The following is a 16,012-nucleotide window of genomic DNA, read 5'->3' on the forward strand; positions in this document are numbered from 1 at the left end:
CATCTCTTTCTGGAATTCCAGTTACATGTATATTAGACCTTTTAACTTCCTCTTTCTTCTGTAGTCTGTTCTTTTGTTTTATTTTCTAGTGCCTGGCTTTAAGTTAATTAACTTTCTATTCTGCTATGTCTTATCTGCTATTAAATCCATGCATTGAGTTCTTTAAGTTATTATTTTCTTAAGTTTTGGAATTTCCATTCAATACTTACTAAAAATAGATTACAGTTCTGTGGTGAACTTCTTCATCTTTTAACTTTTTTTGAGCTTTTCAATTTTTCTTATTTTTACCTTTTATATCTCTTAAGGCATTTACTATTATATTTATTTGTTCTTTTTCTTTTTCTTTTGGTTTAGGTTTTCAATTCTGAAGTAACTTTTTCTTTCATATCTAGGACCTTTCTGAGTTCTCTTATCTCATTTCTGAGGTATTCTAATTCTGATTTCTGATATTCTCATTTTCCATAATTTTTTTTGTTGCTTGATTTTATATATTGGGTTATGATATTTCTGTTTGTAAGCAAGGACATCATACTAGTCTTTTATTTCTTATTTTAAAAAATAATCATTCTGTATGAAATTTGACTATGATTCTTTTCTGATGGTTAGTGTTACATAAAATTGGTATTCCTCAACTTTTAGGATGGAAGGCTAGATCATGAAAGGTTTTCTAGCTGTATATCTTTGTAACTATCACTTCTGTTTTTTTCCATATTATTGAGAAAAAAGCTTTTATATCTATGTGGATAGAGAGATAATCTTATACTTTCTAGAACCTGCTTCCCTGTTGCCTTCCCTCCTTTTACCTTGACTTTTTTTTTTCCTTTGCTCATACTATCCTTACCTTGCTCAATGTGGATATGATTTGCAACAATTCTCAGTGTGGGGTTTTGTATAAAAAAGAATATTCTACTTTTGATAGTTTCAAGAGTTCGTAGAGATCAGAGTTTTCCAATCCTTTCTGAACTTACTGAGCAGCCTTTGTACTGATCTGTAAACTAGAGTTTGCACAGATTTTTCCTAGTTTCAGTCCTGTTCTCAGATGCACCTCTAGTGATTTCCACGGAAGTACTTTTTGACATTTTTAGACTTTTTCTGATCTCGGGTTTATGAGCTACTCTGTTGCTTCCCTCTGCTCCCTCCCATAGAAATACTGATTCCTGTTGGCCTTGGTACTTGTTAGTGCATTGTTTTTACGTGCTCATCTTTTGGATTTTGTGGGGATACTTTGTTATAGATATAGTCATAGGTTTTTGGATTTGCTCTTCTAGTTGCTCTCTTTTTATGCCATGCAATTTTACGATAAATAGGAAGAATACTTTATCGGTGTTTTTTTCCTGCAACTATTGAGCTGTCATATGGCTTTTATCTTTTCCTGTGTTTGTATTGCTTACAGGATGATTCTTTTTAAAATTTTACACAACACACACACACATACACGTCTTCAGTCCTTTTGGTGAGCAGTATTTTTCCAAGAATTTATTCATTTCATTATTTAATCTAAATTAACACGAAGTTGTTTCTGGTAGTCTCTGCAGTCTAGCGTTTAAATCTGTGCTCGAATCTCTAGTTATATCCCCTTTTCATTTTTAATATAATTTATTTGTGTTATCCTTTTTATGATTGGTATTGCTAAAAAGTATGTGTTTTTAAGTGATTTTTAATTTTAAACTTCAGTGGTCCTCTCATGTTTTTTTTCCTATTAATTTCTGCTTTTAATTTTATTATTTCCTTCAGCTTTCTCTGAGATAATTCTGTTGTTCTTTTCCTAACTTCCTAATTTGGTCACTCAGCTCATTATTTCTATTCTTTAGGTAGTTATCCTTAAATATTTAAATGTATTTTAGCTGAAATATAATCTAATACAGAAAAGCCTACAATTCATAAATATGCAGCTGAAAAAAAACTACACAAGGTAAAGACATTTACGTATCTACAACCCAATGAAAAAATAGAATAGTATCACAATGTGTCTAATATATGGCGAATATTCAGTAAATGTTAGCTTTTACTGTTATTAATGTTGTGTTATTAAATACCAATTATTTCTCATTTAGGTGTCATGATATTATCTAGTTAATAATGTTTTTAAGTAGTGAAATAGAGTCCTTATAACTTTGGAAGTAACAGAATTTTAAAGTGCTTAGGGAGAATCCGATTTAGTAAATAGGAATGATTCAGACTACATTTTAAAAGAGGAACCAGTTCATTTTTCTGTTTCATCTGGCTTAATCATTGGTGTGTTATGTTTTGGAATTTCTTACAAATTAGCTTATTCTTTTCATTTTTTTTCTAAGGTCAGATACTTCACACTGATGTGGTTTACTTGCATTGTGGACAAGGCTTCCGAGAGGCAGAGAAAATAAAGAGGCTTTTGCTGAATTTCAAGTATGAGAATAACCTTTTGAGTACTTCAGTGGCTCAGCCAATCAGAGATAACTTTGATGCCCCTAATTTGGAGGGAGGGGTAAAGGGAAGTGCCTTGGTGAGAGATAAAGAACAGTGTAAAACCATGCTGGTGCAAATTGCTGGAGACCTCTACATTTGGAGACTCCAGAGGAATGCTCTTCCCTTCTACCATCATCACTAAACAAAGGTGGTAATATGAGCAAAAGTGAGAATTTAATTCTTCTATTGGGCCTATACTTCCTCCTTCCCTCCCTACTTTCTCTTCTGGGTCTGAGGAGTAGATGTGGTAGTAGTTAGAAGCTTCAGAAATTATTTGACAACATATCACATAGTTCAGCCATAATGTTTTTATTATGGCTTAAAATGCTCCAGAGTTCACTTACTCATGTGTAAGTTTAGATGGGAAGAAAGCTGACTATTCTTGAGATGGTGTGACAGTAAAATATTTTTCCACTGCCTGCTATACCAAATGCAGAGGCATTGTCTCTCATTCTACATAAGTTTGTCTCCGTTATAAAACGGTAGAGAGGTTGCTTGGATATATGAGAGAATACGAGCATCATAAAATAGTAGTTGTGCATTCTGTACATTTTCTCCTGATTGATCTAGAGCATGCCTTGAGCTCATCCAGTTTCTCATCCTGTTTCTCCCTTGAAGCTGCAGCACAGTGGTGATTGGAAATGGAACTGCCTGCCGAGAAACAGAAGCTTACTTTGCTGACCTGATAATGAAAAATTACTTTGCACCACTGGATGTTGTTTACTGGTAAGGATGTTAGGAATGCTTGTTTTCTTTGAAAGGCAAAGGAACTTCTAAAGTTTCTTCTGTGATGTTTTCTCCCTTCTTTTTTTAAGATAGACATATCATTGGCCCCAAAACCTCCTCTTAATGTTCACAAGAGCTTTGCAGGGCAATGTAAAGTGTCCGTCTCTTAGAGAAAGTTGTGTTTCAGTATCCTGAAACCTCTCACAAAAGCAGCAAATTAGGGCCTACTTAGTTTTATGGCATTTTCCATACATTGTATGAGAGCACTAATTAACTACTGACTAATATGTAGGACTGTGGGTAACTTAGCTTTCTCCCAAAGTTTTGATGCCTGTGAATGGGTGGCCTCCACAACTGAGAGCCAAAATAAATACCACAAATTAAAAGCATTCCTTTCATTCACCATTGTTTCCTCGTTTTCTCCTTGGACCTCAACTATCCATGCTTACCTTTTCCAAACTACAGTAGAATATTAAGTCCTAAAGGCTTTAATTCTAGGAGAGAAGATAGTTATACTGGCTGATATCTAGGGGGAGTGTGCAACATCTGTCTCCCACTACTTTTCGAGGAATCTGATAACAAAGTATAGCTCCACTGATGAGTATGTGACCGACAGGATCAACAGAACAACAACAACAACAACAAAACCCAACACAGGAAGAAGAGTCCTAAGATTCATTTAGATTGGGCAGAAGAGAACGCCCTTGTATTTAGTGTGGTATTCCGTGTGCCAAGAGTTTAATCAAGATATCAGGAAAACAAACTCAGGGTAACCAAAGGGAATTAGAAGGTCAGGGACAAACTGTAAGTGCCATGATGAATCATGGTTCAGGAAAGGACCGGATTGAAAAGTCCGTCTCAGCTTTTTTCCCTCTCCCTCTTCTTGTTCAAGTTGGTTTGGGGAATATTGTGGATCTTCCCTCTTCTGGGAGCCGCACACATGCACCCATTCCTTTTGCAAACCTAACACCTGACATAGCCTTCAGTTCATTTCAGACAACTTCTCTGATTTCTTTTTAACCCATTCACATTAATTTGGTATAAATATCTTGGGTACATTTATAGTGATTATAAGTAGAACTTTCAAATTATTAAAAATAATAAATAGTGAAGTCATCTGAATTTGCTTATAGAGTATCCCTTTATTGAAATTCCAGCAGTGTTTTGTAGTAGAAAAAGGATAAGAGCTTTGGAGTCAGACAAATCTGGTTCATCTTTTGTTGTCACTCGTAATTTACTCATAATGCAAGTTTGGAAGAGTTACTCTGCCTCTCTGGGCTTCACTTTTCTTCATCATTAAAATGGAGAATGCTTTTTTTGCTTTCTGTAACATTTCAGTTTTCTTCATTATTTTATGTATTAAATATTAAAACTTTCTTTTGTATTTGTCTCTCTTTGTGTTTCTCTTAAGAGTTACTTTACTACATTACTTTATATCTGTATAAAGGAACACTGTTTTTTATGTTAGTTTATTCCTTAGCCATAGTAGACATCTTTCATTGTTTATAAGTAGTTTTTCGGTTGACTTTCTAAGATTTCTAGGTATATGGTCATATCATCTGCACAAGATGATAAATTTATCAATTTCTTTTCAAGTTTTATACCTTTTGAATTGCTTTCCTTGTTGAATGGTATCATGCAATGTCTTTGAAAAGCTATTTAATAATGATAGTGAACCATTTTTTTTTCTCTTCTACTTGGATTAGATTGCTTCTAGTGTCTACCTGAAGTTTGTTACTGCCTTTTGTATACTTTAAAAAGATCATTTAAAGCAAATAGTATTTACTTGTGAGTGTTTATTGATTACTATTTTATTAAGTTTTAAATTCAAGAATGAAAGGTAGTATTTATGCTTTTTCAGAATTTTGCTATAATCTATGGGTTTTTTTTCCCTATTTTGATCTATCAATATGCTAAATTGTAGTAGTTGATTTCATACAATTGAAACATCTTTGCAATTTTGATTTGAACTCCATTTTGTTGTGGTGTATTATTCATTTAATGTACTGTTGGGATGTATTTGCTAATATTTTATATGTGCTTTAAAGTCTTTAAATAATACAAATACCTAATCAGTGTTAAGAAAATCAGCTATTTGATTTCATCTTGTTATTTCACCAGTTCAAGGTACCTTTATGAGGAAACTAAGTTTTGTCATATAACGCTTTAAGTAGGCAAATATAGAAAAGAAATTCATTTTGCTTCCGAATGACCTTGTTTATTAGGATAGTGAAAGAATTAGAAAAGAGAATGAACTGAGAAGGTATGATATGTAATAAAAGAAAGAAAAGGGAAGGAGGGAGTAGTGGAAGGTTGGGGTTACAGTTTTTGAGGTTAGATGTTTACCAAGGGGCTTGATCATTGAAGGACAAGTGAATAGACAGATCCTAGAAAAAGGTTTGGTGCCGGACATCTGTGGAATACATATTGGACCTCTTTCTTCTTTCATAGCAGTAGGATATGAACCATTTAATGGAAGGAAAATATAATTTAAGGAATCACAACTTCGTTACTTGAAATAAGTTGGTGTACCTTCAAGAGTCTTAACTAAATTGAAGGGAATAGTTTGAGCCTCAGAGGGTTAACTAATTTGTGAAAAATCTTTTGCCTTAAAATTTAAAAAAATCATTTCTTTAAAGATAATTTTTTTATGATAGATTGAATAGAAAATATAGACATGATAAGATTTTTTAGTACCTAAATTGTTATTTATATTTTTGAGCATATTTCTAGATTGTTCTTTCATGTATGTGTGTGTATTATAGAAAGGAACTCACAGTGTATATATTTTATAACCTTTCCCTTACTTAATATATTGTTATCATCTTCCCATGCCATACTTTACAAAATCATTTAAAAATACTACAGATACAGGCATACCTTGGAGATATTGCAGATTTTGTTCCAGAGCACCACGATAAAATGATATTATAGTAAAGTGAGTCACACAAATATTATATGTAGAAGTTATGTTTATACTGTACTGTAGTCTTTTAAGTGTGCAATAGCATTGTCTAAAAAACAGTTTACATACCTTAATTAAAAAATACTTTAGTGCTCACCATCATCTGAGTCTTGAGCAAGTCATTATCTTTTTGGCAGTAGAGGGTCTTACCTTGATGTTGATGGCTTCTGACTATGGCTGTGGCAATTTTTAAATTTTTAATTATTTATGCCTACAGCACCTGGTCTTCCTAGGTGGTCTCCCATCCAAGTACTAATCAGGCTCGACCCTGCTTAGCTTCTGAGATCAGACATCGGGCTTGTGCAGGGTGACATGGCCGAGACCATGGACTGTGGCTCCACTGGGGCACGAACCCAGGACCTTCAGTGTGTAAAGCAGACATGCTAACTGCTGCACTATGGAACCATGTCCTGTGGCAGTTTCTTAAAATAAGACAACAGTGAAGTTTGCTACATCTATTGACTCTTCCTTTCAGGAATTACTTCTCTGTAGCATGCGACATTTTGAAAGGAATCTTTTTTCCTGAGCAGTAGGTCTCAACTGTGGGCTTAAAGTACTTAGTAAACCATGTTGTAAACAGATGTGCTGTCATCCAGGCTTTGTTGTTCCATTTATAGAGCACAGGCAGAGTAGATTTAGCATAATTCTTAAGGGCCCTAGGATTTTCTAAATGGTAAATGAGCATTGGCCTCAACTTAAAGCCATCAGCTTCATTAGTCTCTACAAGAGAGTCAGCCTGTCCTTTGAAGCTTTAAAGCCAAGCATTGAATTTCCCTCTTTAGCTGTGAAAGTTTTAGATGGCATCTTTTTCCAATATAAGGCAGTTTTGTCTACACTGAAAATCTGTTGTTAAGCTTAGCCACATTCATGAATTATGTTACCTAAATCTTCTGGGTAACTTTGCTGCAGCTTCTACATTAGCACTTACTGCTTCACCTTGCACTTCTGTTAATAAAGACTGCTTCTTTCCTTAAATCTCATGATCCAACCTCTGCTAGCTTCAGACTTTTCTTCTGCAGCTTCCTGGCCTCTCTCAGCTGTTATAGAATTGAAGAGAGTTAGGGCTTTGCTCTGGATTAGGCTTTGGCTTAAGCGAATGTTGTACTGGTTTGATCTATCCAAACCACTAAAACTTTCTCCATATCAGCAATAAGGCTGTTTCAGTTTTTTATCCTCTGTGTGTTTATTGGAGCAGTACTTTTAATTTCCTTCAAGACTTTTTCTTTGCATTCACTACTTGGCTAACTGGTGCAAGTGGTCTAGCTGTTGGCCTTTCTTGGCTTTCAACACGCCTTCCTCACAAAGCTTAATCATTTCTAGCTTTTGATTTAAAGTGAGAGATATGCAAGTCTTCCTCTCATTTGAACACTTAGTAGCTATTTTCAGGTAATTAATCAGCCTAATTTTAATATTGTTGTGTCTCAGGAAATAGGGAGGCCCCAGGGGAGGAACAGGAATGGCGTCAGTTGAGCAGTCAAAATACATGCAACATTTATAAATTAAATTTGCTGTCTCATATGGGTGAGGTTTATGGCACGCCAAAAACAATTGAAATAGTAACATCAAAGATCACTGATCACAGATAACCATAACAAATATAATAATAATTAAAAAGTTTGAAATATTGGGAGAATATTTCAAAATGTGACACACATGAAGTGAACACGTGATGTTGGAAAAATGATGCTGATAGACTTGCTTGACACAGTGTTTCCACAAACCTTCAAATGGCAAAAAACATAGTATCTGCAAGCACAGTAAAATGAAGTATGTCTTTATACTCTTGTATGTTGTATTTTGGTCATTTTTTGTTGTTCAACAGCTGGGTTTTTCTAATTGTCACCATTTTCAGCAAAGCTATAGTAAATGCCCTTGTGCTTAGATCTTTGTACATACTTTTCTGTCTTTGGAATACATTCTAAGAAGTGGAGTACAGGTTTAAAAAGGAACCTGCCACTTCTCCTAAACTGAAAAATGCTTAAATACCAAACCCAATCTATTTCTTAGATTATTTCCATACTACATTTCTTTCTCTTATCAACACGTGGCTAATTTGAGATTCCGTTATTTAAAAGCATTTATATTACTGGTACATATAAAAGTTCATATACAAAGGGAAGAAAATAAAATATTTTTTTTGTGTGTGAAATATATCAGAACATACAGCTGAAGAAGAGTAAACTGAACGGCTTCATTAACAGCTTTTAGGCTCCACATGTGATTTTTTTTTTTTTGTAACTACTGTCTTGAATTGTATGAATTGTTGCTTGTTTGAGATAATTAATGTGAAAGCTGCATATTTTTAGAGCTTTTGAAATACATTGCCATGTTGTCTTCCAGAATGACTGTGCCAATTTATATTCCCCCTTGCAGTTTCTTCTCTTCCATTTCTCTGAGACCTATTTGTTCTATCATTTTTGTTTTAATTATATAGTTGAAATCTCTGCAGCACTGCTTATTAACTAATTATATGCCCTGGACAAATTACTTAACCTGTTTGTATTTTAGTTTTATCTATAAAATGGAGTAATAATAATTCTCATCCTAAAGAATTATTGTGAAGGTAAATGAATTTATATAAAGTGCTTATACAGCATGTGGCTCATACTTGCTATTATTAATGAGGTCAAATATATTTTTATATGTTTGCTGACCATTTCTGGAATTTTTTGTGTATGTGTGGGTGGCTTGTTTGTGTCCTTGGCTTATTCTTTTTTTTTTCTGTTGACGATTTTCATCTTGCATAATGATTGGTAAATATTTTTATATATTAATGATTGATCTGTTTGTCATAATTTTTGCAAATTTTGCAAATAGTTGTCCCCATTTTGTGTTTATAGTTCAAGTTTATTTTGTATAGAATTTAAAATTTTATTTTTTCAGATTTATCTGTCCCTTTTTCTATGGCTTTTGAATTTTGTATTGTCTTTGAGTCTAGAATATTAAAAAGTATTGTACAATTTTGTATTGTACTTGAGTCTAGAATATTAAAAAGTTTTTGTAGAAAATATGAACTTATATCCAAGAATATTGGGGTTTTTTTAATGCAAATACCTCAAAACTTTTCTTTAAGTCTTCTGACTTTTCTTTCTGAAGCCACAAAACCTCATTATCCTCTCAATTACTTATATGGTTGCTTTGAAGCTTTATTCTCTATGAAACCAAAAATTAACAAGAGAACTTAATCTAGACAATAGAAACAGTACAAGGCTGTTAAATAACCTGAGAATAATTTTGAAAAAAATAATGGATGTTGATTTTTCCCATTTTTTTCTTAAGGCCTTTACTCGCCGACTATGGTATTTTGTAAACAGCAGAGCCACCTGATTTCTTCCCTTCCTTTTCCTCCCCTCTGCTCCTTTTTTTCCCCCTTTCTCCTTCCTCATTACCTTCCTCCTCCTTTTACTTCCTTTTCTTGTTTGGTTATACCATATTTTAGTCATCTGTTGTTTGACAACTGGGCTTTTTTCAATCTTTGATGTAGTTTTAGTTTATTACACAGACATATACTATAATTTCAATATTTATTTGCAGGCATGGTTAGTATGATATTTGTAATGACCTTAAGGACATTATTGTGACCTTAAGGACAAAAGGGTTTTCTGTTTTTAATTTTATTATTGACAATTCAATATGAAAAGTTTTGATATGTTGACAAGAAAATAACATATCACACTGTTTATTGTTTCGTTTGGGCATTAGGCAGCATTTTATACTGCTTTCTTTATTCTACTTATAATTAGGATTCTTGAATCTATAGGGTGGTATCTTTTAGTTCTTCAAAATCTTAGCCATTATTCTTCAAATATTACCTCTGTCCCATTCTTTCTCTCTGTTCTTCCTCTGAAATTCTAATTATATATATTGAGCCTTCTCACTCTTATCCTCCATGACTTTTAACATCTCTCTTTTCATCTCTTGTCTCTCTGGGCTGCTTTGTGGTTGATTTCTTCAGGTCTTTTCTCCAGTTCACTAGCTTTTTCTTTACCTGTCAGACCCAGTCATTGAACCTTTTATTTTAGTTATATTATTCACTTCTAGAAGTCCTATATGTTAGTTTTTCAGCTCTACTGAAAGATATATAAGAAAATACACATATTTAAATTTTTCAATTTTATAAGTTTTAATATATGTATACTTTCAAGAAACTATCACTATGATCAAGAAAATGAACATGTACCTATTACCCCCCTGAATTCCCTTGTATTCCTTTGTAATCCACCCTTCCTGTGCCTTCACACCCCCCCCACCCGCAACCTCTGATTTACTTTCTGTAGCTGTAGATTAATTTACATTTTCTAGACTTGTAAGTAATTGGAATCATACACTATTATTTATTCTTTTGCTAGCTTCTTTCATTCTGTATCATTATATTCGGATTCATCCATGATGTTGCATGTCAGTTTGTTCTTTTTCTTACTGAGTAAAATTCCATTGTATGGTTAAATCACAATTAGTTTATTCATTTACATGTTGATGAACATTTGGATTGTTGCTGGTTTGGGCTATTACAAATAGAACTGTATGAGCATTCTTTTACAAGTCTTTGCGTGGACGTATGCTTTCGTTTCTCTTGAGTAAATAAATAAGAGTGGAATGGCTGTGTTGTATGGTAGGTATATGTTTAAGATACTGCCACGCACGATTTTCTAAGCTAGTTGTACCATGTTACCTAACCACTAGCAGCGTATCAGAGTTCGTTTCTTTAGATTCTCTTCAATCTGCTTCGTATGGTCAGTCTTTGAAATTTCCCTATCCTAATGAATATTCGGTGATCTCTCACTGTAATTTTAATCTATATTCCTTAGCAATCAATGATGTTGAGCATTTTCATTTGCTTTTTTGCTTTCTATATATCTTCTTTGGTAAAATATCTGTCCATATATTCTTTCCATTAAATAATTGGATTATTTTTCCTCCTATCATTCATAGTATTTTGTATTCTGAATGCAAGTCCTTTGTCAGATACCTGTTTTGTATATACTTCTCCCAGTCTGTAATTTACCTTTCATTTTTTAAACATGGTCTTTTGAAAAAGCAAACATTTAAAATTTTGATTAAGTCCAATTTATCAACTTTTTTATGTAGTCTTTCTTTTTGTATCTTATTTAAATAATGGTTGGAGAAACTAAGGTCATTATGCTTTTCCTGTATGTTTTGTTTTAGAAATTTTATAGTTTTAACTATTTCATTTTGGCCTGTAATCCATTTAAAGTTAATTTTTATATGTGGTATGAACTCTTTTTTGCTTATGGCTATGGATTAGTCAAGCACCATTTATTGAACGATTTTCCTTTTCCCATTTAATTGCTTTGGCATCTTTGTGGAAAATCAGCTGAACATATACATGGGTATTTATTTCTGGAGTCTGTTCTGTTTAATTGACCTATATATCTTTAAACTAATCTATGCATCTTTAACTAATACCATCAGTGCTGATTTGTATAACTTAATGAAATGAGATAGTATGAGCCCTTCAATTTTGTTCTTTTTAAAAATTGTTGTGGGTATTCTAGGCTCCTTGAACTTATACATAAATTGTAGAATCAGCCTTTCTACATATGGGCCAGCTGGGATTTTGATTGGGATTAAGTTGACTCTACAGTTTAATTTATAAAGAATTGACATCTATCTATTTAATTTTTAATTTCAGTTATATTTTTTCATTTCTAGAAACTATATATTTTCAAGTCTGCTTGATCATTCTTATAGTTTTTTGTTCCTGAATATCTTTTCAAACATCTTTTATTTCCTTAAGCATACTAAGCATTGTTATTTTACAGTCTGTGTGATCATTCTGGTATCTAAAAATCCTTACAAGTCTGTTTATGCTAACTGTTGGTACTTCTGGTTCTGCTCTGCAGTTTTGTGTTTTCCTTTCTATCCAATTATTTTTATTGAAAAGTTGTTTTCATGGAACTTTATCTGTGGGAATTCATTGAGGCCTGGATTGATAGTGAGTTGCTTCGAAGAGGATTTGCATTTGCTTCTGCCAGGCTCCTGTAGACACTACCAGTTTGAGAATCACTTAAATTAAATTCTCAGCTTGAGACTTTTTGTTGGCCACCCAGGTAGTGTGAATTTAGGCTGCAAACTAGATAGATGGCTTATGGTTCCATATTTTCATCAGAAATTCTCCCTGTGACAAGGTTTGAGATAGTCCATTTAATTTGCTATATCCTAGGAGTAGGCTATAGTGAGTTTATTTCTCTTAGACCCTTAGACTGGGGCGTTAACCCTTTGGGATGTCAGCTTTAGAAGTGTGTGGGTTGTTGGGAAAATCTATTATTAACACCTATCTTAAGTATTCTCTGGGTTTTGTCTTCTCATCCTCTAGTTCTATGAAGCTCTTTGGGGCCATGAACATAAAAAATAAAATTCACCTGGTTCAGCAGATGTCCTTAGGCGAAAGTCAGCTTTAGAATTCAAGGTTCTCACATTTACTTTATTCTTTTTAGCTTGAGTATTTCTTTCTTGCTGATTCACTGATGTGTTTAAGATGTATTATATCTAGGATTTTTAGTTGTTTTCAATAAAATGTTTATCCAGGTAGTTAATCTTCTATATTACAGGTAAAGAAGGTCACTACTTGATTTTCTATTTTCAATCTACTTTAAATTTAAAATTTGATGTTTTCAGATATCAGACATAAATTGTAAGGGAAAATTAGACGATCATTTTTAATCATTTCAATTTGTACTTTTGGATTTAAAATTACTTGTTTCTTTGCTTTTCCTCTGGGTATGAATGCCTATTGAAACATGTGCATGACATTATTCTCTGCCAATTTAATATTCTTTTTTTAAAAAGCATATTGAAAAGAGATTTTAAAAAAATCCAGGAAAATATAAAGAGGAAAATAAAAATAATTTGTAATCTCACCACTCAGAGAATGGTGTTAATATTTTTATATATTTTGTTTTAGGTTTTTTACTTATATATTCATTTATTCAACAAGTATTTATCACATAAATATTTAATTGAATGAGGTAGACTCAGTAAGATGCAAGAAGGAACAACTTTTTATTTACTATCCCACTCCTTATTCAGCTCATGTTTAGAGTAGTCTTTTCATCCCTGGCTGAAATGATGGACAGGTCTCAGCTCTTTCAGTCCCTCTTAGTTATTAAAACAGTCTCATTTCAGCAATTAACATATCTTCTCTAGGGCAATAATCAAAGCTCCAAACTTGATATAAATTAAATTCCACGTCAGGTCTGTTTCACTCTGGGAAACCTGCTTTACTCGGGTTTGCAGGTGGCATGGTTAGCTTCCGCTTCCTCTTTGTTTATTTGTCTTTCTTCCCTACTCACTAGCTGAATTTTTTGATCCTTGCAAGTTTAGTCCTCAGAATTGAGAATAGGGAAAAGGAGCATAGTCTTACAAAAATGGGGACAATTGCAATCTGAGTGTAGGACCCTCTGGGTGGCCTAAATACAGTTGCTGATTTATTCTTTCATGAGGTGTTTTTGAAGAACTTTTTGTTTGTTTGTTTTCTGGAATTTTCCCCAACCGATTCTTGAACTGCAATGCAGTTCTTGTGGCAGATATACTTGGCAAATACCATCCCTAGCTGACCAGTTTTGACTCCCTTTCTCCAGAGCCAGGCTTAAGGCAGGTCATTCTTGTCTTGGTTACTTCACTACCTTGTCCTCTTGGACAGAATATCTTTAAAGCTACCTTCTGTAGCTGGCAGGAGCTGGTGCTCGCCCTCTCTCCCCCTCCCTCCTCCATTCCTCTTTCCCTTCCTCTCTCTCTCTCCTCCCCACATCTCCCTCTCCCTCTCTCTCTCTCTCTCTCTCTCTCTCTCTCTCATGTGCATGTATTCTCTTTCTTATGTCATGCTCACGTATTTGTCCCAGGGAGGCCCCTCTCACTTGGCATAGGGTCTGCGGTACCATCCTCCCCCTGAGATGTTGGGGTAACAGGAGAAATGCCATAGCATTCCAACAATATTCTTAAAGAAAATCTTTCAGCTCTTTAACTTCCTCCTGTCCCTCTCCTCAAACACACATGTATTTTATAGAATGAAGTTGAGTGATTGCCAGTGCTGGCAAAACAGGCTTTTGGGACTTCAGCCAGAATGGAAGCCTGTGCTCCCATACAATCAGCAAAGCATTGTTATCACCCAGACTATGTGGCAGGCACAGTGCTGTGTGCTGGGAGTAAGAGCCATGAGCAAGACAAAGTACCTGCCTTCTCGAAGGTTTATTCTAGTGGAGAAAACAGACAAAAAGATAAATGCATGTTTATATGTACTATGTTAATTAAAGATGAATTCTATTTAGGGAATTAAAAGCAAGGTAAGGGATAGTGACAAGTGCAATTTTCAGATAGTTGTAGTTATAACCATATTTATTTCTTAGTGATAGGAATTCTATTTGTGTGGTATGGTATATGACATATATTTTAAGCACATCACCTAAGCTGAAGTAAGGTGTGCTGAATTTGTCCTTATTCATATCATCTAGATTCACTTCCTCATCCTCAATTTTTCATGTCACATGTCTCTCTATAGCTATATTTTTCAAATTGTAACCTTGCAATTTAATTGGTGGAAGGTGAAATCAATATAGTGGATCCCAACCAGCATTTTAAAAAAATTTAAATGCAATAGGAAATACAATTTATGTCATGTAGTAAGGCTAAGTATTGTTTCATGAATATTTGTTTTGGTTACATATATGTATTGTGTACTGGGTTGTGATGTAAAGTGTATTTCTTTATTTTATTTCAGATATATAGTACATTGGTTAGACATTTATATAGTTTATGAAGTGATCCCCCCAATTACTCTATTACCCATCGGGCTCTACTTACAACCATTACAAGTACTGCTGACAGCATTCCCTATGTCGTACTCCCCATCCCTCTGATCATCTCTCAACTAATTTTTTAAAGTGTTTTTCTTATTGTAATGATGGTCAGAAAAGTTTGAGAAACATTGCTTTATGCACTCCCATATCTGAAACTCTGAAAATGAAAAGTTAATAGATAAGATTGTAGTAATCCCTAATGAGAAGTTAGAACACTCAGCATTATAATTTAGACTACCTTATAAAATTGCAAAAGATCCTCTTAAGGAAAGAGAATAGGGCAAGAGTTCTCAGAACACACTGAGATATGTGAGCTGGACTAATGTGCTCTACCAGTAAAATTAGGAATGACAGTCCTTTCCAATTCTTTGGGAAAAAGTTAAATTAGTGGGAAGAATTTTCTCAAATTTCCTGTCAAAGACAACTTTCCAAACACTTTATTAATACCGTCAAAATTTTATTGTAATCTTTTTGCAAGGTAAGGCTTATAGTAGGCTAATTCAGAGATGCACTCTTGGTAACAAAATTTTATAGAATGAAAATGTCATATAAGATAATAACATTGGGAAAAAAAGTTTGAGTGACCAGTTTGCTAACTCTTATACCCATTAAAGTATATCAGAAAATGGCTTAAGCTAAGCGTTCTATCAGAAATGCTTATATATTTACTAGAAGAAGGTTACAAATTACGCAAAAAAGATTCTTTGCCAAAGTTTGGATCAATTTTTATTTTATACAGATACATTCTTCATAATTTTTAAATGTTTGCTTGATTTGATTTATCTCTTGTGTATTTAATCACGTTATTTAAAATGCACATATTTCATCATGTTCTGAATGGAGCACGTTGACTTCCAGGGGCTTTGCCACTAGAAAAAGATTTGGAGTTAAAAGTAAATCAATTTGTATTTACTGGGTGCAAACTTTCTGTCAAGTGTGGATTTTATAAGGACATATGCAAAGCTGAAAAAAGTATAAATCACCAAGGATATATGTAAGAAAAGATCTGCCCAAAACACTACTGGAAGACTAAAGCTTAAATCCTGAATTCCCTCCCTTA

General features: G+C 33.7%; 1 protein-coding gene across 3 annotated transcripts in view; it reads left to right on the plus strand.

The window, feature by feature from the left end:
- SRBD1 (S1 RNA binding domain 1) overlaps positions 1-16,012 on the plus strand; it is a 183,248-nt gene that overhangs the window by 49,381 nt on the left and 117,855 nt on the right. For all 3 annotated transcript variants that reach the window (XM_039887259.1, XM_039887260.1, XM_039887261.1), the window contains exons 13-14: positions 2,295-2,385; positions 3,064-3,171. In XM_039887259.1, the coding sequence (XP_039743193.1) occupies positions 2,295-2,385; positions 3,064-3,171 (199 nt within the window). The remainder of the gene's footprint in view (positions 1-2,294; positions 2,386-3,063; positions 3,172-16,012) is intronic.

Source organism: Pteropus medius, unplaced genomic scaffold, assembly GCF_902729225.1.
Source record: "Pteropus medius unplaced genomic scaffold, Ma_sr-lr_union100, whole genome shotgun sequence".
Classification (NCBI taxonomy): domain Eukaryota; kingdom Metazoa; phylum Chordata; class Mammalia; order Chiroptera; family Pteropodidae; genus Pteropus; species Pteropus medius.